Source organism: Vanessa cardui, chromosome 10 (assembly GCF_905220365.1).
Source record: "Vanessa cardui chromosome 10, ilVanCard2.1, whole genome shotgun sequence".
NCBI classification, from domain to species: Eukaryota; Metazoa; Arthropoda; class Insecta; order Lepidoptera; family Nymphalidae; genus Vanessa; species Vanessa cardui.
The window spans coordinates 7,673,020-7,697,058 of record NC_061132.1 but is presented as its reverse complement, the minus strand read 5'-3'; the positions used below and the strand labels follow the sequence as shown (position 1 = coordinate 7,697,058).

The 24,039-nt window shown below is 30.3% G+C and overlaps 2 protein-coding genes across 4 annotated transcripts in view; one reads left to right on the top strand and one right to left on the bottom strand.

Annotated features, from left to right (window-relative positions):
* On the bottom strand, positions 1-9,536 carry LOC124532930 (phosphorylase b kinase gamma catalytic chain, liver/testis isoform). 3 transcript variants are annotated; one of them, XM_047108057.1, is made up of 12 exons: positions 9,148-9,536; positions 8,308-8,483; positions 7,846-7,978; positions 6,323-6,474; positions 5,262-5,352; positions 5,105-5,134; positions 4,634-4,740; positions 3,839-3,936; positions 3,193-3,276; positions 1,246-1,407; positions 938-1,133; positions 1-714 (listed from the first exon to the last, which is right to left on the bottom strand). In XM_047108057.1, exons 1-11 carry the CDS (start codon positions 9,237-9,239, stop codon positions 999-1,001), a joined length of 1,260 nt encoding a protein of 419 aa, XP_046964013.1. In that variant the 5' UTR covers positions 9,240-9,536; the 3' UTR covers positions 1-714; positions 938-998. The 3 variants fall into 3 exon arrangements, with proteins under 3 accessions (XP_046964013.1, XP_046964012.1, XP_046964014.1); XM_047108056.1 differs by having other exon boundaries at positions 942-1,133; XM_047108058.1 differs by lacking the exon at positions 3,193-3,276 and having other exon boundaries at positions 942-1,133.
* A 502-nt stretch (positions 9,537-10,038) lies between these two features.
* LOC124533270 (myotubularin-related protein 4) overlaps positions 10,039-24,039 on the top strand; it is an 87,173-nt gene continuing 73,172 nt past the window's right edge. The window contains exon 1 of the mRNA XM_047108480.1: positions 10,039-10,236. The gene's annotated coding sequence lies outside the window, so the exon portion shown is untranslated. The remainder of the gene's footprint in view (positions 10,237-24,039) is intronic.

Here is a 24,039-nt window from a genome sequence, read left to right as displayed (position 1 = left end):
TATTGGCGTAAATTATTATTCATTTATCAGTCGAAAATTTGTAAGGCAAATGGGACTAAACAAAATGTCTAGTTTTTATTAAATTATTTACTTTAATCTTTGTTAAAAAGGTGCATTTTAGCTCAAATACAACTTACAAAAGCCAAAAGCTTGCCTCATATAACAACAGCAATCGTTGGGATTATCAAAACTTATGTCCCTGTGTCTAATTTGTCCGAACAACATACTATATCATATCGTATTGAGAAAAACCACACGATTATGTCTAAAGGCAAACTAAGTAGGAATTTGTGGCGAGCCTATGTGACATAACAATCTATTAGCTTACATTCGTATATAGTTGTCTTAACACCATATACATATATAAAAATAATAATTTAAATATACCAATAATACTAAATCTCTATACACTACTATCTTAAATTTAATGAGAAAACGATTTACAAACTAAATAGAAAACCTTGTTTAAATTCTTTTACAATAACAATAATCAATTCTCTATTATTTATTATTATTGCTACGGTTTCGATTGCTAATTGTAATTATTAACTAAGAATTTTGTAACACAGTCCACTCGGTATAAAACGATGTTTTTTAATTTCGTTAAATCAAGAACGAATCAGATTTTCAATAGATTTTATTATTACCTACATCACACATGTTTGTTCGCTGATTCTGACTCACTTCTTCTATAGTGCTGCTATCCTGGTATTTCTGTCGAAAATAACGGTTTTCATTCAGTTAAACTATTTCCAAATTATTTAAAATATTATTTATAAATAAATTTAATCATGTATTAAATAAATATGTAAATATTTTAAATATTCAAAATATTGGGTCTCGCGCAGCTATTAATTAATATTAATTAAAATAATAATCCCTACATAATAAAACCTCTTTAATCGTTTCATATTTATATAAAAAATGATATACCTACTCACCAAATCACCAGGGAAGCAGCTGCGGCAAGGAGATAGCCATTTCAGTTGACTCATTAGTTATCGACTCAAGTTGCTAACGTAGAGGCTTTTTAGCTCTGTTTTCGGCATGTTCTCGAACAGTGCGGCGCGGTTTTGACCTTCTCCCTTCTTTACCCAATGTCCGTACACGCGGAAAGCACAACCGTCGATCACCTTAATAAAAACACAGGTAATTTAGTAAAGGATAGAAAGCGTTAGTATAATAAATTATAAAATTTAGATTTAGATTTTGATTGTTTATTTAAACGGAATCAGAACCTGTTACCTTTCTCAGTGCTCGCATGGCGTACGGATCTATCAGTGCATCGCAGAGCGGCACGGCGCGCGCGGAGGTGTGCGGCAAACGGCGCAGACGCACCGCCGCCCGCACGGTCAATAGAGCGAGACGCAGCTTCGCACGGGCGTTGAAACCGCCGGATTTTATCGCCTAGTTTTACGCAATTAAGGTTATCAACCATAAGAAATAGATAATAATATATGTGATTTGAAAGAACACCTTAATCTAAAAATATTTTTAATTTTTACGTAGGTAACGCATTTGAATCTGATTAAAAATCTATATACATCTATGTATTATGATATATATTTAATAATAAATATTATATATTGTTATGACTCATGAACAACAGAATATAAATTTGCGTAATTACTTTGTGTAATATTTACGAAAATAATCCCACTTCATTAATTTTAATAATAATAATACAATTAATTAGCCCTTAATACAAGCTGCCCGTTAAAAACCCAATATAAAAAAATTGGCTATTTTTAAAAAACACATATGAATATGTTTAAAAATGAAACCCGTAATTTAAAACCCAATCCATCTACAAAAATATTGAAATAAACCCCTTTTAATTGAAATCTAAGAGATATCAAAGTTAATAACATCATTGTTATTTTATATATAAAATAACAATTTCTGTTCTGTGTATCTATTTAAAAAAACGAGCAATCTTATGCTATAACTTAGATTAAAATGTATTATCTGCCTACAGTTTCAAAATGCAGCCTTATTGAATAGTTAAGCTAAGTCATACACGTGCAACATAGTACATACATACGGCTAAAGCGAAGGACAAGCTTAAAAGCACATGATTAACTATCAAACAGGGACATAATCGATAAAATAAAGACACTCATTCATAACACAATATTTATTTATTGCTGTATATAATCCTTAGCTTGGATACCATATACAATAATAAATATATATTGATAGTCCGTTATCGACCCTGTTCGAAAGTTATTTCTTAAGTCTGAAAATATTATTGAATAATATCTGTTGTGTAAGTTTGTAAGTGTTTGTGTTAAGCTTACACATTTAATTGTAAACGTTGATTAAAGGATGTTTAGTTTAAAAATGACTTCTCTCTTTCTGTGATCATTTGTAAGAAGTAACGGTATTGTAATAATTTTAATACAAAGATTATTTATTTAAAAATAATTAGTATTATGTCCGTCACACTGTCGATAGATTAGTGTCACACTACATCTGAATAAAAAGTTTGGTAGACTAGAGATTTTAAATAAATTTTTATATATTAATTCGGCCGTTAGGTGTTAAAACAGCAACTACTTACTACTTTTAGCACTAATTATGCTTTCTATTGAATAAACTTTTTATAAAACTTCGAACTCTAATTATTAAAAGATAAAATACTCTATTTATTAAAAGAAGAAGCTTATTTAAACCGATTCTAAGTTACTAGAAAATTGAAATAGTTAATGTCTCAATAAAGATCATAATAATTACTACGACAGTTGTTAGAAAATGTGTGTGTAACGTATGTATATGTTATATGTGCTGTGTGTGCATTCACAGTTCAATATTCTATAATCCAATCCAATCGGAGGAAATATCTCGTATATCAAATTTAAACTACTACTACTAGTAAGTAACTTTAATAGAGACAAAGATTGTTTTATCCCAAGTTTAATTATGTGTTTAATTATTACTAGAATTACTTAAATATATACTTATATATTTTTATTATTTATTAATCGACATCGACACATATAATGATACGTTGTTTAAGTTTTTCTAAGTTGTTTTCGAAATTATTAAGTAATTTTTTATTGAATGCAGTTGTATTCTACAATTATACAATAAAAAATTAAAAATGTATGTAAGATTTTTGTTTTGATTGGAATATAGAATAAGATGATGAAGTTTCATTATAAGCTAAACCACATATCCCTAATACATTACCATTGCCAACTGGTCGATTCTGGACATTTTGCGGCTTGTACCGGCATAGGACTTCTTCAGCGGGGTCATGTCTTGGTCCCAAAGCTACCGGAACATTATAATAACATGCCATCAGAGCGAAAACTCGAAAAAACATTTCATTGACGTTAAAGTGAAGTTCGCATCTTCACATTATTATCAATGAAGGTTTTGGTTTCATCGAGTAATTCGATGAAATGACGTAAGCTCTAAACAGGTAAGTGACAAGTATTCATTTATGCGTTTTATTTTTATTGGTTTGTAAATTTTTAAAAAATATATAAAACGCATAAAAATACTTATTGATTGCAAAGTAAGCTCTACGGTGTGCTCTACACTTAACTTATTAATGTAGATATTATTGACAAGAAGTGTAAATAAATTGATTGTGCCAATTGAACGAAAAGTATTGTTATTAGAAAAAAGAAATATTAAAAACAAAGAAAAAAGCTGAAAGTAAAAAGAGACTGATTACATTTTTTTTTAAATAATTGCGTAAGCGATCCTTGTAAAATAAATACAGATTTTATCAAAATCTGCTTTTTAAACAAAGCTCAAGCAAACATTGTAAGGATCAAATAATTCGCGCAAAGTACCAGGGCGGCAGAAAGCGTAAAGAGTCACTCACCACCGTGTGGAAGAATGGGTGAAGTAAGGCATCTTCAATGTCGATTCTTTCACTCGGTTCAACAACAAGGAAGCGTCTGATCAGATCTTTAGGGTCTTCTGCAAATTTATTAAGCAATATTTATGGAGACCTACTTTGTGTAATGTTTTCTGTTCATTGATAGTTTTAGATAGTTATAAGGCGCGACAACAATCACAATTTGTGAAACATACATATATATTGTTTGTATGTTTTTAAAAATAAAACTTAATATAATTTTTCATAATTTTCATGAGGACTATTTTTAACATATTTTCATTACTACTGAATAAATATTCAAAATTATAAATTTTTTTAATGTTTTATTTACCGGAATGGCTTGGAGAGTCTAAATTCATTCTGGACAATTTAGACTGCGTATGTTCAACAACCATTAAATATATTTAGTATAAGTTTAACGTATTCAAATAACTTTTCGATACGATACTTTGTAAGGAAGATTTTTAAGGTTTTTAAGGTTTGCCTACATATATATACCAGGTACCTTTCAAATGTCTGAAGAATTTTTTTTAAACATAGTAATATATTTTTAATCGGAGCTCTAGTTCTTCGTTATACAGATAATTATTAAGGATATACCACAGATATTGACAAACAAAACATCACTGTTTAAATCGTCCTGTCTATGAGAATATCAAAATATTTGTAATCCTTACAGATTTGTAAGCTTCATTTTTCCAAATAAAAAATAATACTGCACTTTATAAAGTATTATAATGAATATTAAGATGAATAATCCTTGCTTTTGTCACTAACCTGAAATATCCGCCCATTCGGGACTTGTGAAAGAATATTTCCCTTCCATAATATTACGTAGCATCACCATTTGCTTCCGATGCCAAAACGGTGGACACCCGACTAACCTGTAGTATTACGTTGGACAGAGAACATTAATCACTTGCAACATCGTTATGACATATCTTGGTAAAATTCATAGTGACATCGATATTTTGAAGGATAAAACATTTTAATATACCGAAAGAAGTTTACGGTAAAATATTAACATACTTTGTCGTACGTTGACTAGGTTATTGCCCCGGCTTCGCATGGCAATTTATTAATGAAGAAAAAGAAAATTATATTATATGAATATTCTAGATCATTCCAAAATAATGAGGGTTTCTGCCAATTAATTATTTTTTATAGTATTTCTTAATTAGCTCTGGAAATTAGCCCTACATACAAACAATTTTTTTTATACTATTAGTATAGATTAACGCTACTTACAATGTGAACATTATGACGCCGCATGCCCATCTGAAAATAAAAATAAATTAATGTTTAACAAACTTTAGGCATGGTTTTCTTACCATTCCAAATTCAAAGACTATTTAATACACTTTTTTATTTTGTTACTAGAAAAATAAAAAAAAATATATCTTACGTGTCAACTTCCTTCCCGTAACCGGGTGCGTCCTCAAACATATTAGCTTTCAGGGTTTCTGGTGCCAAGTATCCCGGCGTGCCGCATAATTCTGAAAGAATTTGATGAATCATAAGTATTCTTATACACGTATAATGTAGTTAGAATATACTCAATGACTCAATGTAAGGTTTTGTGCAAGCAGATATTCTATCGCCAAATAGCAATACATAGCACTGTTGAGTTCCGGTTTGAAGAGTTAGTAGTATGACGCTTGGGCACTAAGATGTATCTCTCAAGTTCCAGTAACTTGAGAGATACATCTTAGCGCCCAAGCTTGACGCAATGGCGATGAAAAAACTGTTTAATATTTCTAACAGCGCCAATTTCTACAAATGGTGATGACCACTTAACATCAGATGCAACATTTGTCCATTTCTATTGTTACGAGTTTCCGAGTTTGTATTACATTGTTTGAACTACTGAAATATAATATTGAAGCGAGATGTAAATAGTTTGTAGTAGAAGTTACAACAGGTTTTGTAAGGCATCGGCGCATACCAGTAACATATCCCGGCTAGGAAACAAACGTACCAAGACCATATTTGATATTTCCATCTTAGTTATATCATATTATGTTTGACATTAAGTTTATTAATCTGATTGGTAAACAATTTTCAAATAATTATTGGTTGAGGGCGAACATTGGATGTATTATTGATTTTTGTCTTTTGTTTGTGTTTGAAAGATACTTTTATATATAGAATATTACGTTAACACAGACGAAAGAACAAGATTGTCGGTTCGGGCGCTTTCCAAACGAACACTGTCACAACCTTAAAATTTTTGACGGTAAAATAATTAAATTTTCAGTGAAGAAGAACGCTAAAAAAATCGCAAGTCGTCACATAAATAGGTATCTTTAAATTTATTAGGCAAATTTTGACAAACTTAAGCAATATATTTTTCTAATTTTAGAAGTTCAAATATCTACATAAATTAGAAATAAAATATTCAAATATTCAATACCAGTACGTAGGATAATATGAAATATTTAATATCTATTGCCTAAATTCACTTACCGAATAACTTCTCTCCATCGTTCAGCACCCTTGCAAAGCCAAAGTCAGTTATCTTAACATTGAGTTGATCGTCAAGCAGAATGTTCTCTGGTTTAAGATCCCGGTGAACTATACTCTTGCTGTGAATGAACCGAACTCCCTCCAGCACCTGCCTGTGTGAAATAAAAGATCGACGAAACATTTCAAAATAACTAAATTTATACAAATATCGATTATTTTCAAAATTAACATTTTTATTGAATGATAACGTTTTTACTTAACAACAAAATTTTTATATTCCGAATTTTAAACTTTTTATTTTATATCATATATTCTATTCGGGACTTGGGTAAAAAGTCTAATTTTAATTGAATTTATCATTTGTTATCGATTCAAAATATATTTATTATTAGGACTAACTTTACAAATTCAAATATATAGGATCTTGATTCTACCATCTTTAACGAACAATTCGCCTGAATTTTCTGATACACATATACGAACAAATTAAACAATGTACGTTTTCGCAATAAACTACTAGGCGTTCATAACACGTCAAGAGATTGAATTAAACTGGACTGATATTTTGTATAGAGTGAGCCGGACTGAAAAGATACGCGAATCCTGTTGCTTCTATTGTTTATACACGCTATTCAACATGGAATGACGTAAAGCAAAATGAGTACGATCTTATCGAGGACCAAAAGAAGATTAGAAGGTCAATGTTTGATCGAATTCAGTAATAATTATTAAGTATTAATAAACATCTATTGTAACTTTGTTATTCTGCTAATATAATTTTTCACAAGATTTTCAAATATAGGGTGAAATACGGAAGGCAATAAACGAAAAAAAACTGAAAAAAAAAAATGTTGTGAACAACATACTAACATCCAATGATGTTTTAGTAAACAGATATGTTATTAACGCGCAAAAAGTGAAGACTAGAAAACGTCCTAATTAGGACGTTTGCCTTTAGTCGTTTTACGTAGTAATACGTTATAATACTTCATAATTGCGTAGTAATACGTTTTATGTAATTAAAATATCTAGTTATCCCTTTTACTTATTGTTTTTATCAAGCTATCCTTTTTACTTTTAACGAAATGTAAAAATAAACTAAAATAAACGGTCCCCGGCGCGGCACACTTTTTTCTGTTGTTTAGTAAGGATATAACATATCGGTTTATTAGAATATCATTGCTAACATCTATAAAGATACCCATAAGAATTAAATGTTAATACAGGAATGTTATTTTGAAGTGATTATAACTAATATTTCCTTTATTTATGTGTTTTAAATATCATAAAAATAACCTAGTGTATAAAAACTATACATTCATCATTGCCTATAAAGTAGATATTTGAAGTTGTTATGTTAATAATGACTGCATAAAAAACGCCTAACACCTCCAACCCTACAGGAGTACTTTATCCATTGATTGGATTCCTACAATTGTATGGCTGAATGAGGCACTTAGGGATGAATGTACTTATAAATAGATGTAGTTTAAATTAAGAATATATATTTTTAAAGACATTACCTCATAATATATCTAGTTTTCTTCTCTGACAATGTCACAACTGATGTCAAATAGTCAAACAGTTCACCATTCTTGCAAAGCTCGAAGACCAAAAATATAAATGTCTCGGATTCAAATACATCTTGTAGTTCAACTGTAAGTAATTTTCATACAATGTCAAATTTCAAGTGTCAATCAGTAATCTTTAAACAAGATGTAGCATATGATACTTTACAACACTATACAACATTACGTATTGTGCGTAAATAAAAATTTAAATGAGAATAGACAATTAAATAAAATAGCACCTATGCTACATATAATTGCAAAGAACTTTGAAGTAAATTCTGAATGTGTTAATAAAAAACTTTTTTTTATTTAGTCTACATTTTGTTTATTATAAGGGAATTATATCTATGGTAAGTATAAAAAATTCAAATAATTAGATTTTAGTTTAACCTAAATAACGTATAACTCACTCACTAATATAAGGATGACCAGCGACCATTCTCAGTATACTGATCTCTTGTCGGGTGGCATCCCTCATTGTGTGTGTGTCCACTCCATCCTGAGACTCCTGACTGAGGTCAATAATTTTAGCTGCATATTCACGGCCAGTCTCTTTTTCAACACATCTTCTAACAGTTGAACTTATGCCTCTAAAATAATAAACCAATTAAATAAAAATTAAAGCTTTCATAAATTCTTATTTTTTGTACTATTAAGTTTGCATAAAACAGCCACAAACTATATTTCATTTTAAATTATTACTTATGTCATTTATCCTAATTATATACAATTCTAAATATTATATATTTTTTTGTGATTGAATGCTTCTATTCTGCTTTATATAATCCAGGGATGGCTTTTCTCATAATTGTAATTGTGATTTGATGAGAAAATTTCTTCTGGCATCCTTCCCTGCTTTTCACGAAGTCAGAACTTCCATAAAAGATATTTTTAATTTGAAGTTTTAAATACTTATTGAAGTCCTCAAAATCAAACAAATTTATGCTACATTGGAAGCCGTGTTTACCTACTATAACATCTTATCTATCTATCAATCTTAAATATTACTTATTACATTTTCTTTCGATTTTCCCTCGATATTATACTAAATTTTTAAATAAATTTATTTTGAAGGTCATGGAGAACCAATAAAAATATTACAATTATTAAATATTATGCTATATAAATTGTTGCTTTACGCTTTGTACATACTGCGTACGACAATTTTGGCAACAACGCAAATCTAGCAATTACATTACAATGGCTTGCCTGTATATATATAAATAATATCGTTATTGTATGCCCACAACGTACCTCCCAATTATTTCTTTCGGTTCATATTTAGCGTAGAATTCCTTAGCCGCATCTTTATCGGGTAAATTGTCGTCATCCTCTTCCTTAGCCATGCTTATTTTTTCCGGATTAATTTTATTTTATTCACAATCTCCGGTCATTAGCAAAGAATCTATTCGCAATGACGAAAGGTTACTTAATAGAAACAATTAGAAAATTAGTATAAGCTTTCAAGGACACAATTAATTTAGACTTGTTTAATCCTAGCGATTGCAATATACTTTTGTCAATTTTTAAACGTATTTTTAATTACTTATATGCTAAATTATAATCTTATTTTGAGGTCACTAATAAATATTCGACCACGGCTCAATTTGACATAAAAATTAAAAATAGGATATTTTTGATCTGTGTATTTTAGCAGATAGATACATAATCCATAGACAAGTATAATACGAAGATGTCAGATGAACAAGTTTTTTAAAAGTTGTTTTTGCTAAAGCAATTTTATATAAATTGCTACACCTGACAAATAAATAATAATTCTATAATAAAATATTTTCACTATCCGTATTTAGATTCTTGAAATATATTTTCAACTCATACAATAGTAGAATAAATAGTTATTTTAATATGTGACATTAAACGGAATGATTTTTTGTAACGGAATGTATAATTTATTTCTGTTTCTGTTTTTTTTTTTTATGTATCTATAAATTGCATTAAGTCAAACCATTAAGTATATAATAGGATTATAGCTTTCGGTTTAAATTGCAAGATTTTCTAGATTTTTATAGTATTTTATTTTTAATATTTTAATTTTTTTTTTCTACTTTTTATTACGAACCTATTTCTAATCATTGTCAACAGCTGATTTTGTCTATGCCAATAGCAGTCACTTGCATTCTATCTCTCTCACTCTTACCAGATGTCAATCTACTATTTCATATATTTCATGCTATGTTTTCTCTTGTTGTTCCGTCCGATGGTAATACTTTTTTGGTGATAAGAAAATTACATGTAGCTTATTGCAGCAAATACTTTGCAATTTATCGAACTTTAGTTTTTGGTAATAAGTGCTAAGTGCAAGTTTTTGGTGACTTTAATCAGGTAAGACCTTATTGCGCATTGAGTATATAACACAGTGACAATAGTTGTTGCTCTAATTGAAATATCTTATCAACCTTGAGCTACGAAACACAACATAGCATAACACCTTTCCATCTTTTTAAATCTGTGGCAATAGCCATAGCTTATTTTTTGTTTAAAATCTAGTTGCGATCATTGATAGGAAAAACCAATATAGTATTTTTAACTATCCAAATATCTTAACAAAAGTTTGCCTTAAGATCATAGGTCAAGTACAAAGCCTATCTCTCAGAACATGTGTGTATATAAATAAATTTAAGACAGTCAATCCCTCACCAATTCTATAGACCTTGAAAATAAAAATTATGAAGGTAGTAACATTATATTATTTAAAATTACCCATTTAATACTCAATGCTGACATGGTTTTTGTACTTTACAACATACAAAATTACAATGTTTAAATGTTTAAATAAAAAACAAAACATATAAGTTCAAATGTGTCTTGCGCTGTTCTTAAAAGAACTTGTCTAACAGTTTATAGGCATTTAGAAAATGGTGTTGTAAGGTAAATTTAATTCTTTTATATTATTCACAATTAAAATGTGATCTTCAATTTGTATTTCTGTAAGAAAAAATACATTTAACAAGGCACACTTATCATCATACATGGCTAATTATATAATTACAATGCTCGTAACAGTTTCATTGATCCAATTAAGACAACCAATGAGATTTTATATTTTTATCTAAACTAAAAAATAACATGATATGTCATCATGTTACATATATAATTTAACGGTTTGTACTATATCTATTGTCATAATTAAAATGAAATGTGTTTTTGCCATACCTGACTGACAAAACTACTAAATCAATGTAAATAAAACTTGTAACAGAAAAAGCAGTGCGTTTTGAATTTGTTTTAGTTTATATTACACACAAGCAGAACAATGCCTGGTGATGGTTGTGTTTGTTTAAAATTAAAACAAATAAATTCTTATTAGACTGATCATTCAAAAGTGTGAATTGTTTTTGTAACATCTTTTAGTAGAATATTGCTGAGATGTTTGGGGCATAACATCATAGCTAACAAGGTGGGTAAAAAATCTGCCATGCAACAAATGTTTAACATTTCTTATAGTGGCATTATATTTAGGTGGTAGTGGCCAGTATCATTAGTTATATGAAAACGAAAACATTTTAAATTTAAAGTCTAACTCCATAATAATTTTCTATGACAAAACTATATACTATACATTACGACAAATAAAAAGTCAGAGTACCATGTCAATTCTTAACAAGTTTCACTTGGTGGTAGTTTTTGTGCCCACCTGGGTAAACTCATATTCAACCAACTGGTAGAGTGAGCCGTTACAACAGGCACACGGGACATTACATCTTATCAATGTTGGTAGTGCATTGTAAGGAATGTTAGTGCTAATATTTTTAAAAATAAATATTAGCACTAATGTTTATTGGAGGTGATTAGGTTCATCAGGTGGCCTATTTGCAAAAATATCAATTTTATAACAAATAAAGCAGTAACTGAGTAGAAAAAATAATTATAAAATTAATTGTAAGAGAGACAATTTATTTAGTTGACTCTGGACTAGTTTTGCATATATAATTGTAATTTTCCAACTGGTTTACGTAACGGTCTTCTGGCTCCCGATTTTCTGCCTCATTAAGAGCGGGAGCCGCAATTGTAATATGGGTCCACAGATCAATTGATAACGACGGTATGTCCAGTCTAGTTCCTGGCGTCATTTTAGCGATACAATTTTCCAAGTGACATCGATAATTCCGGTTTGTTAGTCGTTAACCTCTCTGACAATTTCAAACGCAGAATACTCCGTTCCATTGATCCTTGGCAATTTGCCAGGGCAAATCTCAGTTTTTTTGTAAAAGACCATGTATGAGAGCTAAATTATTTTAAAATAAGAAGAGGCATACGTTCATGTCTTTCCGCTTAGGGAATAAGCCTCTCCAGGCGTTTTCGAAATATTTTAGAATTTGACAAGATCGTTGGTCATCACACTCGTAACTCGTAAGGAAGGATTGGTTGGTCTGACTTATTTCTGGAGCTCTTTGACTACTGCAAAAAAAATATTATATTAAAGTCCGTATGAATAAAAAAAAATCCTATTTTGTGTTTCAGTTTGTATTACCTGTTTTCAAATAAACCATTGTACTGAATTTGATCTGTGGTCAATTATGCCTGTTTTAGGTTTAGGGAAGGTTCTAAGACAGTCTATACAAGTTAAGTATCATAATTAGGTGTTTATGTACTTTTCACGATGAGATCCTTCAATTTTTATATTTAATTCAGTTGTTCTTTAATAATAAAAATGTAATGTAAAATTCTAAGTATAAAAAATGAATTATCCGTGTGGATGGTCAATTCGATTTAGTGTTTCTTGGGAAGGGTATGAACTAATCATAAATTCAAATAAACACCTTTGTTCTGTTTATAAAGTTAAGCACAGATAAAACAGTCATTGCAATAAACCACCATTGACAACAATGGGAACTGTTTATATGTATAATTTGGAAAATAATTGGACAAGTGATGAATGCTTTGATTTGTTTTATATATTATACATCATTGTTTATCTTAATAAACTAATTCAAAGCAAAGAAAATATAATTTATGTTTATTGCTATTATAATTTTGTAGGATATTTCTTATTTAAATTTCAATTAGATTATTACAATATTCATCAGAATTTTGAACTTATTTTGTTGATAGTATTATTGTTCTAATATTTAATACGATTATTATGTTCCTATAAAATTAATTTTTTCATCTTTGTGTTTGAAAGAAGAGAAGTTTGAAAACTTTTTATATTAATTAAATTATTTTATTAGCTTTAAAAATAGACAGCATAGTTAGCAATATATGCTTGAAAAACAAGTATACAAGATTTGTGATTATGAGAATTCTCGTCTAAATCTGGTTAGTCTGTTTGTTTTGACATATACGTGAGGTATGTAAATTCTGCAATTACAAGTATCCTATTGAATTAAGAGATTGTATGTAAAACTTAGCTCAGGTTTTATTGAACAATTTATCACGATATTGACAGTTGATACCTACACATTGACAATCAGAGTAATCAGCTGATAAATATCTTTTATTCTTAACGTACATTGAACCTCTATTGCTTAACCTAGCATTGTGAAATAGAGGTTATGAGATTATCTGTATTTATTTATGTAATTACAGACACTATTTGGGAAAAGAAATTTTAAAAATGGTTACACCGTATAGTAAACAAAACCGAATAGTTCGAATTACTGATTACAGATGTCACTGCTAATGTCATAGATTGCTTTGGAAAATCATACAGTAGGAATATGATTTTCGAACAAAATAAAAACAATTCTTCATGATATTGATTTTTTTTTAAATTTATTTATTGAATACCATTATACATGCTTTGTTTATACAGACAACGGTGTAACAAAATCCCCACTGGATTTATCCGTACATCGGTATTCGTTGTCAACACTTATACAATAATAATAAAATAAATATTAATTATTATTATATTAAATATTAATAATATTATACAATAATAACAAAACTTAAAATTAACAAAACTGTTAATTATTTTATATTTGAAAAATATTAATGATAATAGTTTCTTCATGAGTATGAATAGGCTAATTTAGGTAACTAATTTGACAAAAAATACGTTATTATATCATTGATTTTTTATTCAATTTTAATTTATGTGAGATATGTAGTTTGTCTAACTATGAAAAATAAATTATTAAAATTTATTTACTCTCTGTTAGTAACAGATAGTCAATGTGTGCATGAAATTAAATGTTTTTTTTTTTTAATTACATGTTACAAGTATATCTAGATATGGTATACAAACTCAACGACCAACTTAAATCTACTTAGTACTTTATCTTAGTGTGCGTAACAGCTATGTTTGACACTAATCTATTGTTTAAATAAAACTATTTATAACGGATGAATCGCGATTCATCCGTTATAAATAGTTTTATTTAAATGTGTAATCATCGCGAAAATTTAAGACAACTAATCTATTGTTATAATACTTTACTAATATGCGTGTACTTAGCCAAAACATTGGCCACTATTTTATACAACGCGTTCTACATCATATCTAGACATAAACTTTTTTTTCTTTTACACGTGATATTACTAAAGAATAAGTTTTTTATTCGACTTGTTTGCGTCATCAATCTCTAAATTCAAAATCGGTTTATTTACACAATACTTACATCCGTGTTTTCGTCACCGAATTTCTAAATAGCAAGTATCGTATAAGTCGGTGACAATATGCTGTGTTACACAGTTTCTTTTTAACATTACGTGTATTAAGATCTAAAAATAGATAAAGGGCGGAAATATATATGTAGTGTAAATTTATGTGTCAAATAGGAATTTATTTTGGATAATGTCTTCTGTAATCGTTTATAGACAACAATATACTAAGATAAGGCAAAACATAAGGCAAAAAAATTCCATTATGCCTTTCAAACGCTTCCGTTTACATATATAAAGAGCTTGAATAGACGTTTTAATCGCCCGACTTAACATAATCGAGAATCTTTGCGGTTTCTAGACGAGAAAGTAATAACATTTTAAAATATAATAAGTGTCGATATTTTTCTCAGACTATCGCTAGCCTCGCTATTGTATAGTTATTAGTTACTTGGTTCATTCTTTAGAAATAAAATGCAAGAAATTCAACGCTACATAACAATTTATTTTTTAAAACTTATTTTTTATTTCTCTTTAATATTTAAGATATATGGTGTCGCGGAATTTGATATTATCTGTGGTATTGTATGATACAAGATTCAGTTATAAGTCTAGTGTTTTAGGTATTTATTTATCTCCTCAATAATCGATTAAGTTAGCCTAGCCATTGGTAGGGTCCTAAATACTTTATTATAGGTTTCTATTTTGCCTCTCCCACGCGGTCATGACTTATACAGTAACTATTTTAATTCATATTTGTATATAGCTAAATGCTTAATTTTATAATAAACTATAGTATCTAATTAAAATTCATTGTTTAGTATAGAATACTGAAACAAAGGTAAAACTACTTTAATGTATATCAATAAGAAAAACATACAAAAACAATTAAATATGTCAAAGAATACTTTACTTTTAGTATAGTATCCAATCGATACAAAAATTGTTATGAATGAATTATAATTTATCAGCCGTCTGTCTAGTCGGAACCTAAACATCAGACGGTTTATGACGCAGCCTCACGTCCTTGTCAAGGGCGAGGCATCTATGAAGGGCGTCTGGAATTTACACACGTTAGGTTTCATGTTGCGTGAATAAAAGAAAACTGGGGCGGAATTTTGCACAATAGAAAGATAAAATGATAAATAGATATGACACGAATGAATAGATAGATGCTATAATAAGGTATATGTTGTCGATCATAAAGTGAATATATAAATGGTGTATTATTTAATCAAAATTAGTGTTATTTATTGAATATAGCGTATAAAAATGCAGAGCTTGTTTTTTTCAATGCACTTATATAAGAACATCCCAAAAGTTTTGAAAAGAAGGATGATCCGTGTGTGTGGCGTATTAGCGTTTTCAGCTGGTTATACTAGGAAAACATAAACACTTCTAAAGAAATTGTAATATAAATAATATTAATAGGTTGCAAGGATATCCTATAAAAAATCCCTAATCACGATGCCGAATTCTTTCGTTGAACGCATGAAAATGATTTTCGAATTTGATTACATTGTCTTAATTATAATTTAACGTTTCTCTGCACAGCATCAAACACGAACTTTACGGCTATTATTCGACAATAAAGCCAGTAACTCATTTCTAGGGCAATGTGTATAAATTACAAGCTTGTATGGGAGAACTGAATCCCAGACGACGCCCATTTTGTCTTTATTGCCAAATTTAAATAATTGTCAAGAGACAATTGTGAGCAAAATTATACGATTAGTGAGATTTTACAATTACAGTTAAATTATATTGAATCGGCTTGGTGTACCTAATCTTAGACGATATAGGTTTTAGTGAAAACTGATTGATATATTTTGGTCATTATATTTTAGAACTAGCGACCCGCCCCGGCCTCGCACGGGTTCATGCTGGAGGCTCATGCTTAAATGCTGATTCTAAATATACTACAGAATTTGTTTCTTTACGAGATCATATTAGAAACTTCTAGAATTATCAGTGTTTCTTTACTATATTGTACATTTATTATACACTAAAACCTTCCTCTCGAATTACTCTTAACTATTAAAGAAAAACTTCATCAAAATCCGTTGCGTAACTTTCGTAAGATCTAAGCATGCATAGGGATACATAGATAGCGGTGCGCGACTTCCGATGTTGTGATCTTTCTGCTACTTTTTGTAGTTTCGTATTACGCTTACCAAGGACTTTGAAAATGTAACCTATATATTATATAACAATGTCCTCGTTATCGATTTCGGTATTCACAGTGGCCAACTCTAACTGAGACTAGTATTATAGAACAGGCTAGTCTGTGAATACACAGGTGACTTCTGTACTCCTTCACTCTTCCTATTATCCGAATGAACGGTAATATGATACGATCAGAGCAAGATCACGTGCTAACTGTCGGTTTTACGTACTACGAGGCATGGGATAGTAAACGTTGCTAATTTCTGAAATACGGGTCCTTTTTATTTGCTTCTCGATAAGAGTGTTTTTGTAAACGATTCCATCTTGATAATTAAACGATAGCATATAACATATTTGTTATTCAATTTGGGACTCACAATTATAATTTTTGATAATTACATTAAACTGTTTCTTTTTTATTTAGAAACATAACGAAACACTTATTTACAATATTTGTAGTTGCTGTTTTTTGTAGGAATTCTAAAGCCTTCATGTATAGATAACAGTTTGGGCGTTCGTTTTAAAAATGTCTGGAGCGACAATTTTCTCTGAAGTCTGTATCAATACCTTATAAAACATAATAGGTGATATAACATAACTTATATCAATCCTAAAACTGTGAAATAAAATATTATAGGAATTAAGTACCTTTGCGTGTAAAAGATAGATGGTAGAATTTTAATGAGATAATTATAGTACCTAATACTGTCAGGTAAAATCGTGTCAATATTTAATTAATGCTATTATAAAATTCAAAATATCATTGTCTGATTGCAAATTGTTTTTTGTTGTGTGTTTTTAAATGGCACTAATTTTAAGAATACCTGTCTTCGCCATTGTCTGATGTTTTTTGTCACAGTAGCAACAAAACGAATTTGTCACGTTGGCAAATTGTTCGATTCGACACAGTGAAGTCAGTGGGAAATAATATATATATTTTTTATTGTTTAATTTAAATTTCAATGACAACTGTGGAATATCTGGAGAACTTGATTCAGTTCTAGCGTGTGAAGCGCTGTTATGGTCAGATTAGTTCATTCTTTTTTTTATCTATGACTGACCATCATTGGTCGATGGGAGCTGATGACGTAATAACCCACCAATAAGCGTTCAAATTTAGTCAGATTAGTGAAGGTGACATTACCATTTATTGAATTTGATGCTTAGTCAGTTTAGTAATAGTTTTAAAAGGTTACTTTAATCAATTACGTTTATATTGGTTGAAAGTACTATTATTAAGCTTTAACGTGGTTAATTTGAATGTATTATTTCTTGCAGTGTAGGAAATCCTTGTAAATAAATCTATATAAGTTGATGTTGTTGTTACTTATTTCATTCAAACTTAGTCCTATAAAAAGATGGAGAGGATAACTACGGTTACATTCTATTACTTTGAAATCCTATTGCTTTAAAGACTTGCATCAGCTATCATAATGTTATTCTTGCTCTTGCTTAGGTATTCTTCGGGTCCTGCTTCAAAACGGGCTGGTTCAATCAGTTACCATTAAAAATCTGATATTTGCCATTTTAGCGAATATAATTGCAAGTATAAACATAGTTGTTTTACTTATCAACATATTTTAGTGTCTGGGTAATCAGTAAATGCAATTTATTTAAATCAAGATTTTTGGCACAAGTGGTAGAATTTCATTGAAAACGTGCAGTTTTCCTCACAATGTTTGCTTTCACTGCCGAGGATTAGATGGATAAACCACTGCACCATCTCGGTATATAATGATAATTGAATACGAAAAAGGGCATTTATTACTTTTTTATAATTATTTATTTACCTACAGTGATTATTAAATTACCGAACTTAATTCACGCCTGTCGCGTTTGAAACGATAAGTAAAATCTGATATTCTTACCTAATTAATAATAGTATCTCATTACGTTTGTCCGATGTAATTCGATCCTGTTCATTATGAGCTGTTTTAGGTCACGTGGTAAACATAAAATATAAATACGTGTCTATTAAAACAACAACTCGCAGGACGGTGGCGAAATAATCTGTGCCTTATTGGCACAAATAAATGCAAAAAAATAATAACAACTACAGTTGTAGTATACATACAGTGATTAGTTAATCATTACGTTTTATAAAACAAAGTCTTTTCCCGATGTCTGTCCCTATATATTCTTAGATCTTTGAAAGTACGCAACGGATTTGTTTAATAGATGGAGTGATTCGAGAGGAGTATTTTTGATTGTAATTCATGGACAATATAGTAAAGAAACACGGATAATTTTGGAAGTTTCTAATGAGATGTGTAAAATAAATGAATTCTGTAGTAAATTAAGTATCAGTATCGCGCCCATGCGAAGCCTGGGTGGATCGTCATTAATAACTCACTCAATAGACTTTTGTATCCCTTATGGACAAATCCACTCCCAGTAAACGCTATTGTCACTATAGAGAGGAGCTATTCAAAACCATGCTTCATTGCAGATTTTTGTTACCGAGGGTATTTTTTCGTCAGATTTAGGTTAGGTTTATCTAACGAAATCGTGGTTCGCGGTCTTCGATACTGGCGAAGACTAATTTTTTTAATGGAAACAGATTAAATGGCAAATACTTACATTCGAACAGAGTAAATATTAATCTTCTCTTCCATTGCCGATGCGGCAACTGAGATATATCAGTCCCTTGTGTGCTAACACTGGCTGACTCATCTTTCGAACCTCTATGTACGATAACCAAGTACTGCTCTTAATTTATTAGTCTTAAACTTATGTACTTTAGATGAACCTGTTTCCGCAATGTTAAATTATTCGGTTGCACTTACACACACATGTTTCTTCATTAATTCCTTCCAGAACCTTCTTTGTAGATATACACAACCTATTCCCGTTTTTGATTATCTTACAATCATTGCTTTGGTTAAATTTAAAGGAGTTTTATTTACATTTATGTACTCTTATACAAATTACTAAATCAACAGCTGCGACTCCTCAAAATCATCTCGGGCCAAGTTTTCGATTCTGATTTAAAATTCCCCGGATATTTGATTATTGATAGAGATACTTAGTTTTTAAACAAAATACTACGGGTAAAGGATGTACATAGTTCATGACCCTGATTCTTTTCGCTAGAATCCATATACTTTTAAACTTATGACTTTAGTTAGCTTGTACCCTTACAATGTACAAATTTTCATTAATGTAATTTGATTGATTAGTTTCATTACGTAACTGCCTTGTTGATCAAGTTGGTAACTAGCTTATATTTTTTCTTGCATTTAAATAAAAGCGGCTATTTTAAAATACGACTTGGACCTATGTTTAGAAAACTTGTTGCAATGGAAAGTTATTGGACTTTTCTGTCAAAATAACTCTCAGCAGCAACTCAATGTTTGGAATTCGGTAACGTGAACTAACTAACTAACGTGCCTCGAAGAACACATATGGCACTACTCTCTCTTGCATCTCTTCGTGTCAGATTTGCCGTCACACATTATGAGAGTAACTCAGTCGAAAGTACGCGTTTATCTGCGGCACGGTAAATTTATCATGACTCGTGACGTATTACACCGAGCTACGCTATGAGTACACCGAGTTTTATCAAAATCCACCTAGTGATTTACGCGTGATGCTTCCTCACACGCAAGCAATATCCAGTAAAGAGTGACCTGAATCTGTAGTAATGTCATAATATTCTACAGACATGGGCGAGTAAATTTGTATGATATGTATATATCAGTGATAAAGCTCATAAATCCATTAGCAATTGTCACATGAGATTAGATATTAAATATCATGTTTATACAGTTTTATTGCCGAAAGGTCAAAAGGGCGTAGAAGCTTGTGAGGATTAAATCGAGTCAATGTAAATGAAAATAAATTAGGCAGTTTCTGTGGTCATTTATGTCTTTCTAATTTGTCTTCTTCAAGTTGTCAATTAACTTACACGGCAGATCTCGAAATCTGAGTTTCAAAGCTTGGGTGAGGCATCTTTTTGGTCAAGAAATTGTCAGTAGCGTTTAGCAAAGGAAAGCGTTTTGTTGGTTTTGAAATTGATATCTTTTAGATTTTTGACTATTAATCGGATGATGTAAATGAGTAAATAGAGACAACCGTTTTGGCGCACATTTTTACACTATATTCTGTGCAATCGGTAAACCTTTGTTAAAAATTCAATTCAAATCTCAGTTTAATTGGTTTTAGTTGAGCTGACAGGGCACAGATTATTTCGCCAATGTCTCGTTGGATGGAGAAGACGAAAAAGATTGATCGGTACGGTCGAGGTTACAAACTCAATTAAATTTTGAAGGTAATATAGTATTATCAGTTTCCTTATATATTGAAAATTATTACCATGACCAAAATCTGTCAGGAGAGGACATGAAAATCGATACTAAAATAATACGTCATTCTTTGGCTTAATTACAACTTTATTGGAACAAGACTCCTTGATGAACGCTTGACCCTTTAAGCACCACCTACACTTCAGATGTCTCCTTTCAAATAACAATGCAATTTATATTCTGTTTCGGTGTAAAGGGTGAGTAAGTCAGTGTAATTACAGGCACAAAGGATATAACAATTTCAGCCGAATCGGAAGATTTGTTACAATGCCAATATCTGCAGTAAGGTTGAACCAAAAATACTGCCAGTAAGGTCAAATAAGAAATAATGATGAGTATTTAATGGAAAACTATATCTCTGTATTTTACACGTATTGAACGTAAAGCGGACTTGGCATTTCCTATTTATGCCAGGGAAAAAAATCGCGATTCACTTATATTTTTTTAATATCTTATTTTAAATATTTTTGGTTTGAATGGATACGAATGTATTGTCAAAACTTTAACATCCATATTGTTAATGCTCTGGTTGCTCCGAGCATGTTCTACGAGTACGTTAATTAAGTTGAAGTTTATTTTTAGTTAGAAATTTGCCAGTAATTACAGAGATAAACCGGTGAGGGGACGTTGGGAACTGGCTTACGTTTCATGGTTTTATTTTATCATAGACATTCCGCGAATTACTGTTTCTTACTCTGTCTATGGGAAACTGTTGATGCTTTTATATGAAATGATAAGCCTACTTACCAAATTGAGTGTGTAGTAGTATACTACACTATGAGGATAGCGATGGAATAAGTTTGAATTCCTTCTTAACAAGAGAACAGGCAATAATTTATGAATGAAACCTTTACTTAATTGTCTAATATATTATCAAGCTTAAACTTAATGTTATAGATAAGGGAACATAATACGAACAAAATCTGAAGAATTAGAGACCTCTTGTATTTACAACTATTTTTGTATGAAATAGGAAGGCGGCCAAATGGCCTAAATTTTGGCCAAGTATTGGTATCGTAAGCGATAACCAGTCCTGTAAACACCAATGCGCTGCCAATCTTAATAACTAAGATTTTATATTTCTTCTGACTGTAATTACACAAGCCACTATCCTTGAAATCGGAACACAACAACATTGAGTATTACTATTTGGTGACGTCACCAAATAGTAATACTCAATATTGTCATGACTCTGTCACCAATATAAATTGTCATGACGATCGTTTGAAAAAAAGTCTATTAATATCTTAAACAGTCAATGTATATCATTCGTATTTATAAAAAATATATTTATATAGGTATACGGAGATAAGTTGAATTTAAAAACGCTGCAATATCAAAGGGTGACAACCTCAAGAGTTTATGTGTGCATCTCGACGAAACAAGTTATTTAAAACTTCGTCACGGCTTCTCATATTTGTATTGCATTTGAATTCGTTATTACATGTAAAGTTACCGCACTTTTCTATTTATAGTGTACAAGTCTTCACCCACGCGTTTGGAGGAGGGGGCGGGGCTGTAGGTTTTAAATATAAAAAGTCATTCTTCGTACTAAATTTCACCACGTTCAGTTCAGAAAGTGTATCAGATTAAAGTGTACCAGATATACAGACAGATAGACAGTCACTTTAGCATTAAAATTATTAATATTATAATACACATACATTGGTTATAATATGTTAATGTTTCTTTGTTTTTCTCGTACGCATTCCTATACCATCTAATGACATTGTAACATTGTGCAGTAGTTGTTGACAGGCTTGTGAAGGTTTTGGCTTTGTACCATCAATGTACGACTAATAAGTGGCGAGCCAGTTTGCGCTTATAATTGTACAAAAACAGGAAACGTTTTACAACATGCTATATTTTGGTTTGAATTTATTTTATTATTTTGTAATATGTGTTTATCTATTATGATATAATGCGGATTGCTCGTAGAAGGTAATCCAAAAGCAATCATATTTTCTTCGATGCATATAGCAGGATGTTTCGGTTTATATGTGTAAATATGGAACAGCGTGGTGGAATATGTTCCAAAAACCTTCTCCTCAAAGGGAGAGGAGGCCTTAGCCCAGCAGTGGGAATTTACAGGCTGTTGTTGTTGTTTTTGTGTAAATATATCATACATGTACTTATATTCTTAATTGGCCTTTGATCTCTCATTTAATTAAAATGAAAATGTCTTCCAATAATTTTACTATACGCGATATATTGAATTTGAAAATTACACCAGCTTGCTCGCTTTATTTTTACTCAAAGTACAGATATGTGATTATTATACACAAGTAAAATAATAAATTCTGCATGAAAGTCAACACATATTACATTAAATTCACGCTGTAGCATGTATCATCATAATACCTATATACATATTTATTGTAAGGAAATGATTGTCAGAAAATAGGTACAAGCGTTATTAAGTATTCGTGAAATCAGTTTCAACACCTATTTTTTTCGATTTTAGTAAAAATAATATTTTAATTGACTGTCAATAAAAAATAAAAAGTAATTTCTATTCAGTTATGCAAATAATGTACGAAATCTATAAATATACGTATTTAACCCTTCTCCTATAAAAAGTTAATTTAAGTAAAATAGAGTTATTCAGCTTAAATTGAATGAGTTTCAGATTTATTAATTAATAATGTTATGAACCAATCATTTCCGTATAATCTAATCTGTTCCACTCTTGTTCAAACAAGTATTTCCGACCTCATAGTAACCTCGCAACTTACATAATGAATAGTGAAACATTAGCACATCAATCCATTTGCTTATAAACCGTATAATAATCTCTACAACGTCAAACGTCACGCTCAAATGTCACGATCTCTTTAATAGTAGGAACACGCGGGGTATGAATACAGCTTATGTGCATCGTGCATCAAGTAGCATGCGCTTCGGTTTCATTCTGATTTTTAACAATGATGGTTTTAACTTACGTTAACCTGTGACGACGTGTGAATTAACAAAAAAAAAATATTGTTGTAATCTGAGTCTGCCTTATTATATCAACTTTACGCCAGTGAAAGTCCCGTCAAAATCAGTCTAGCCGTTCTAGAGATTAGCCGGAACAAACAGACAGATTAACAAAAACTGATTAAAAATG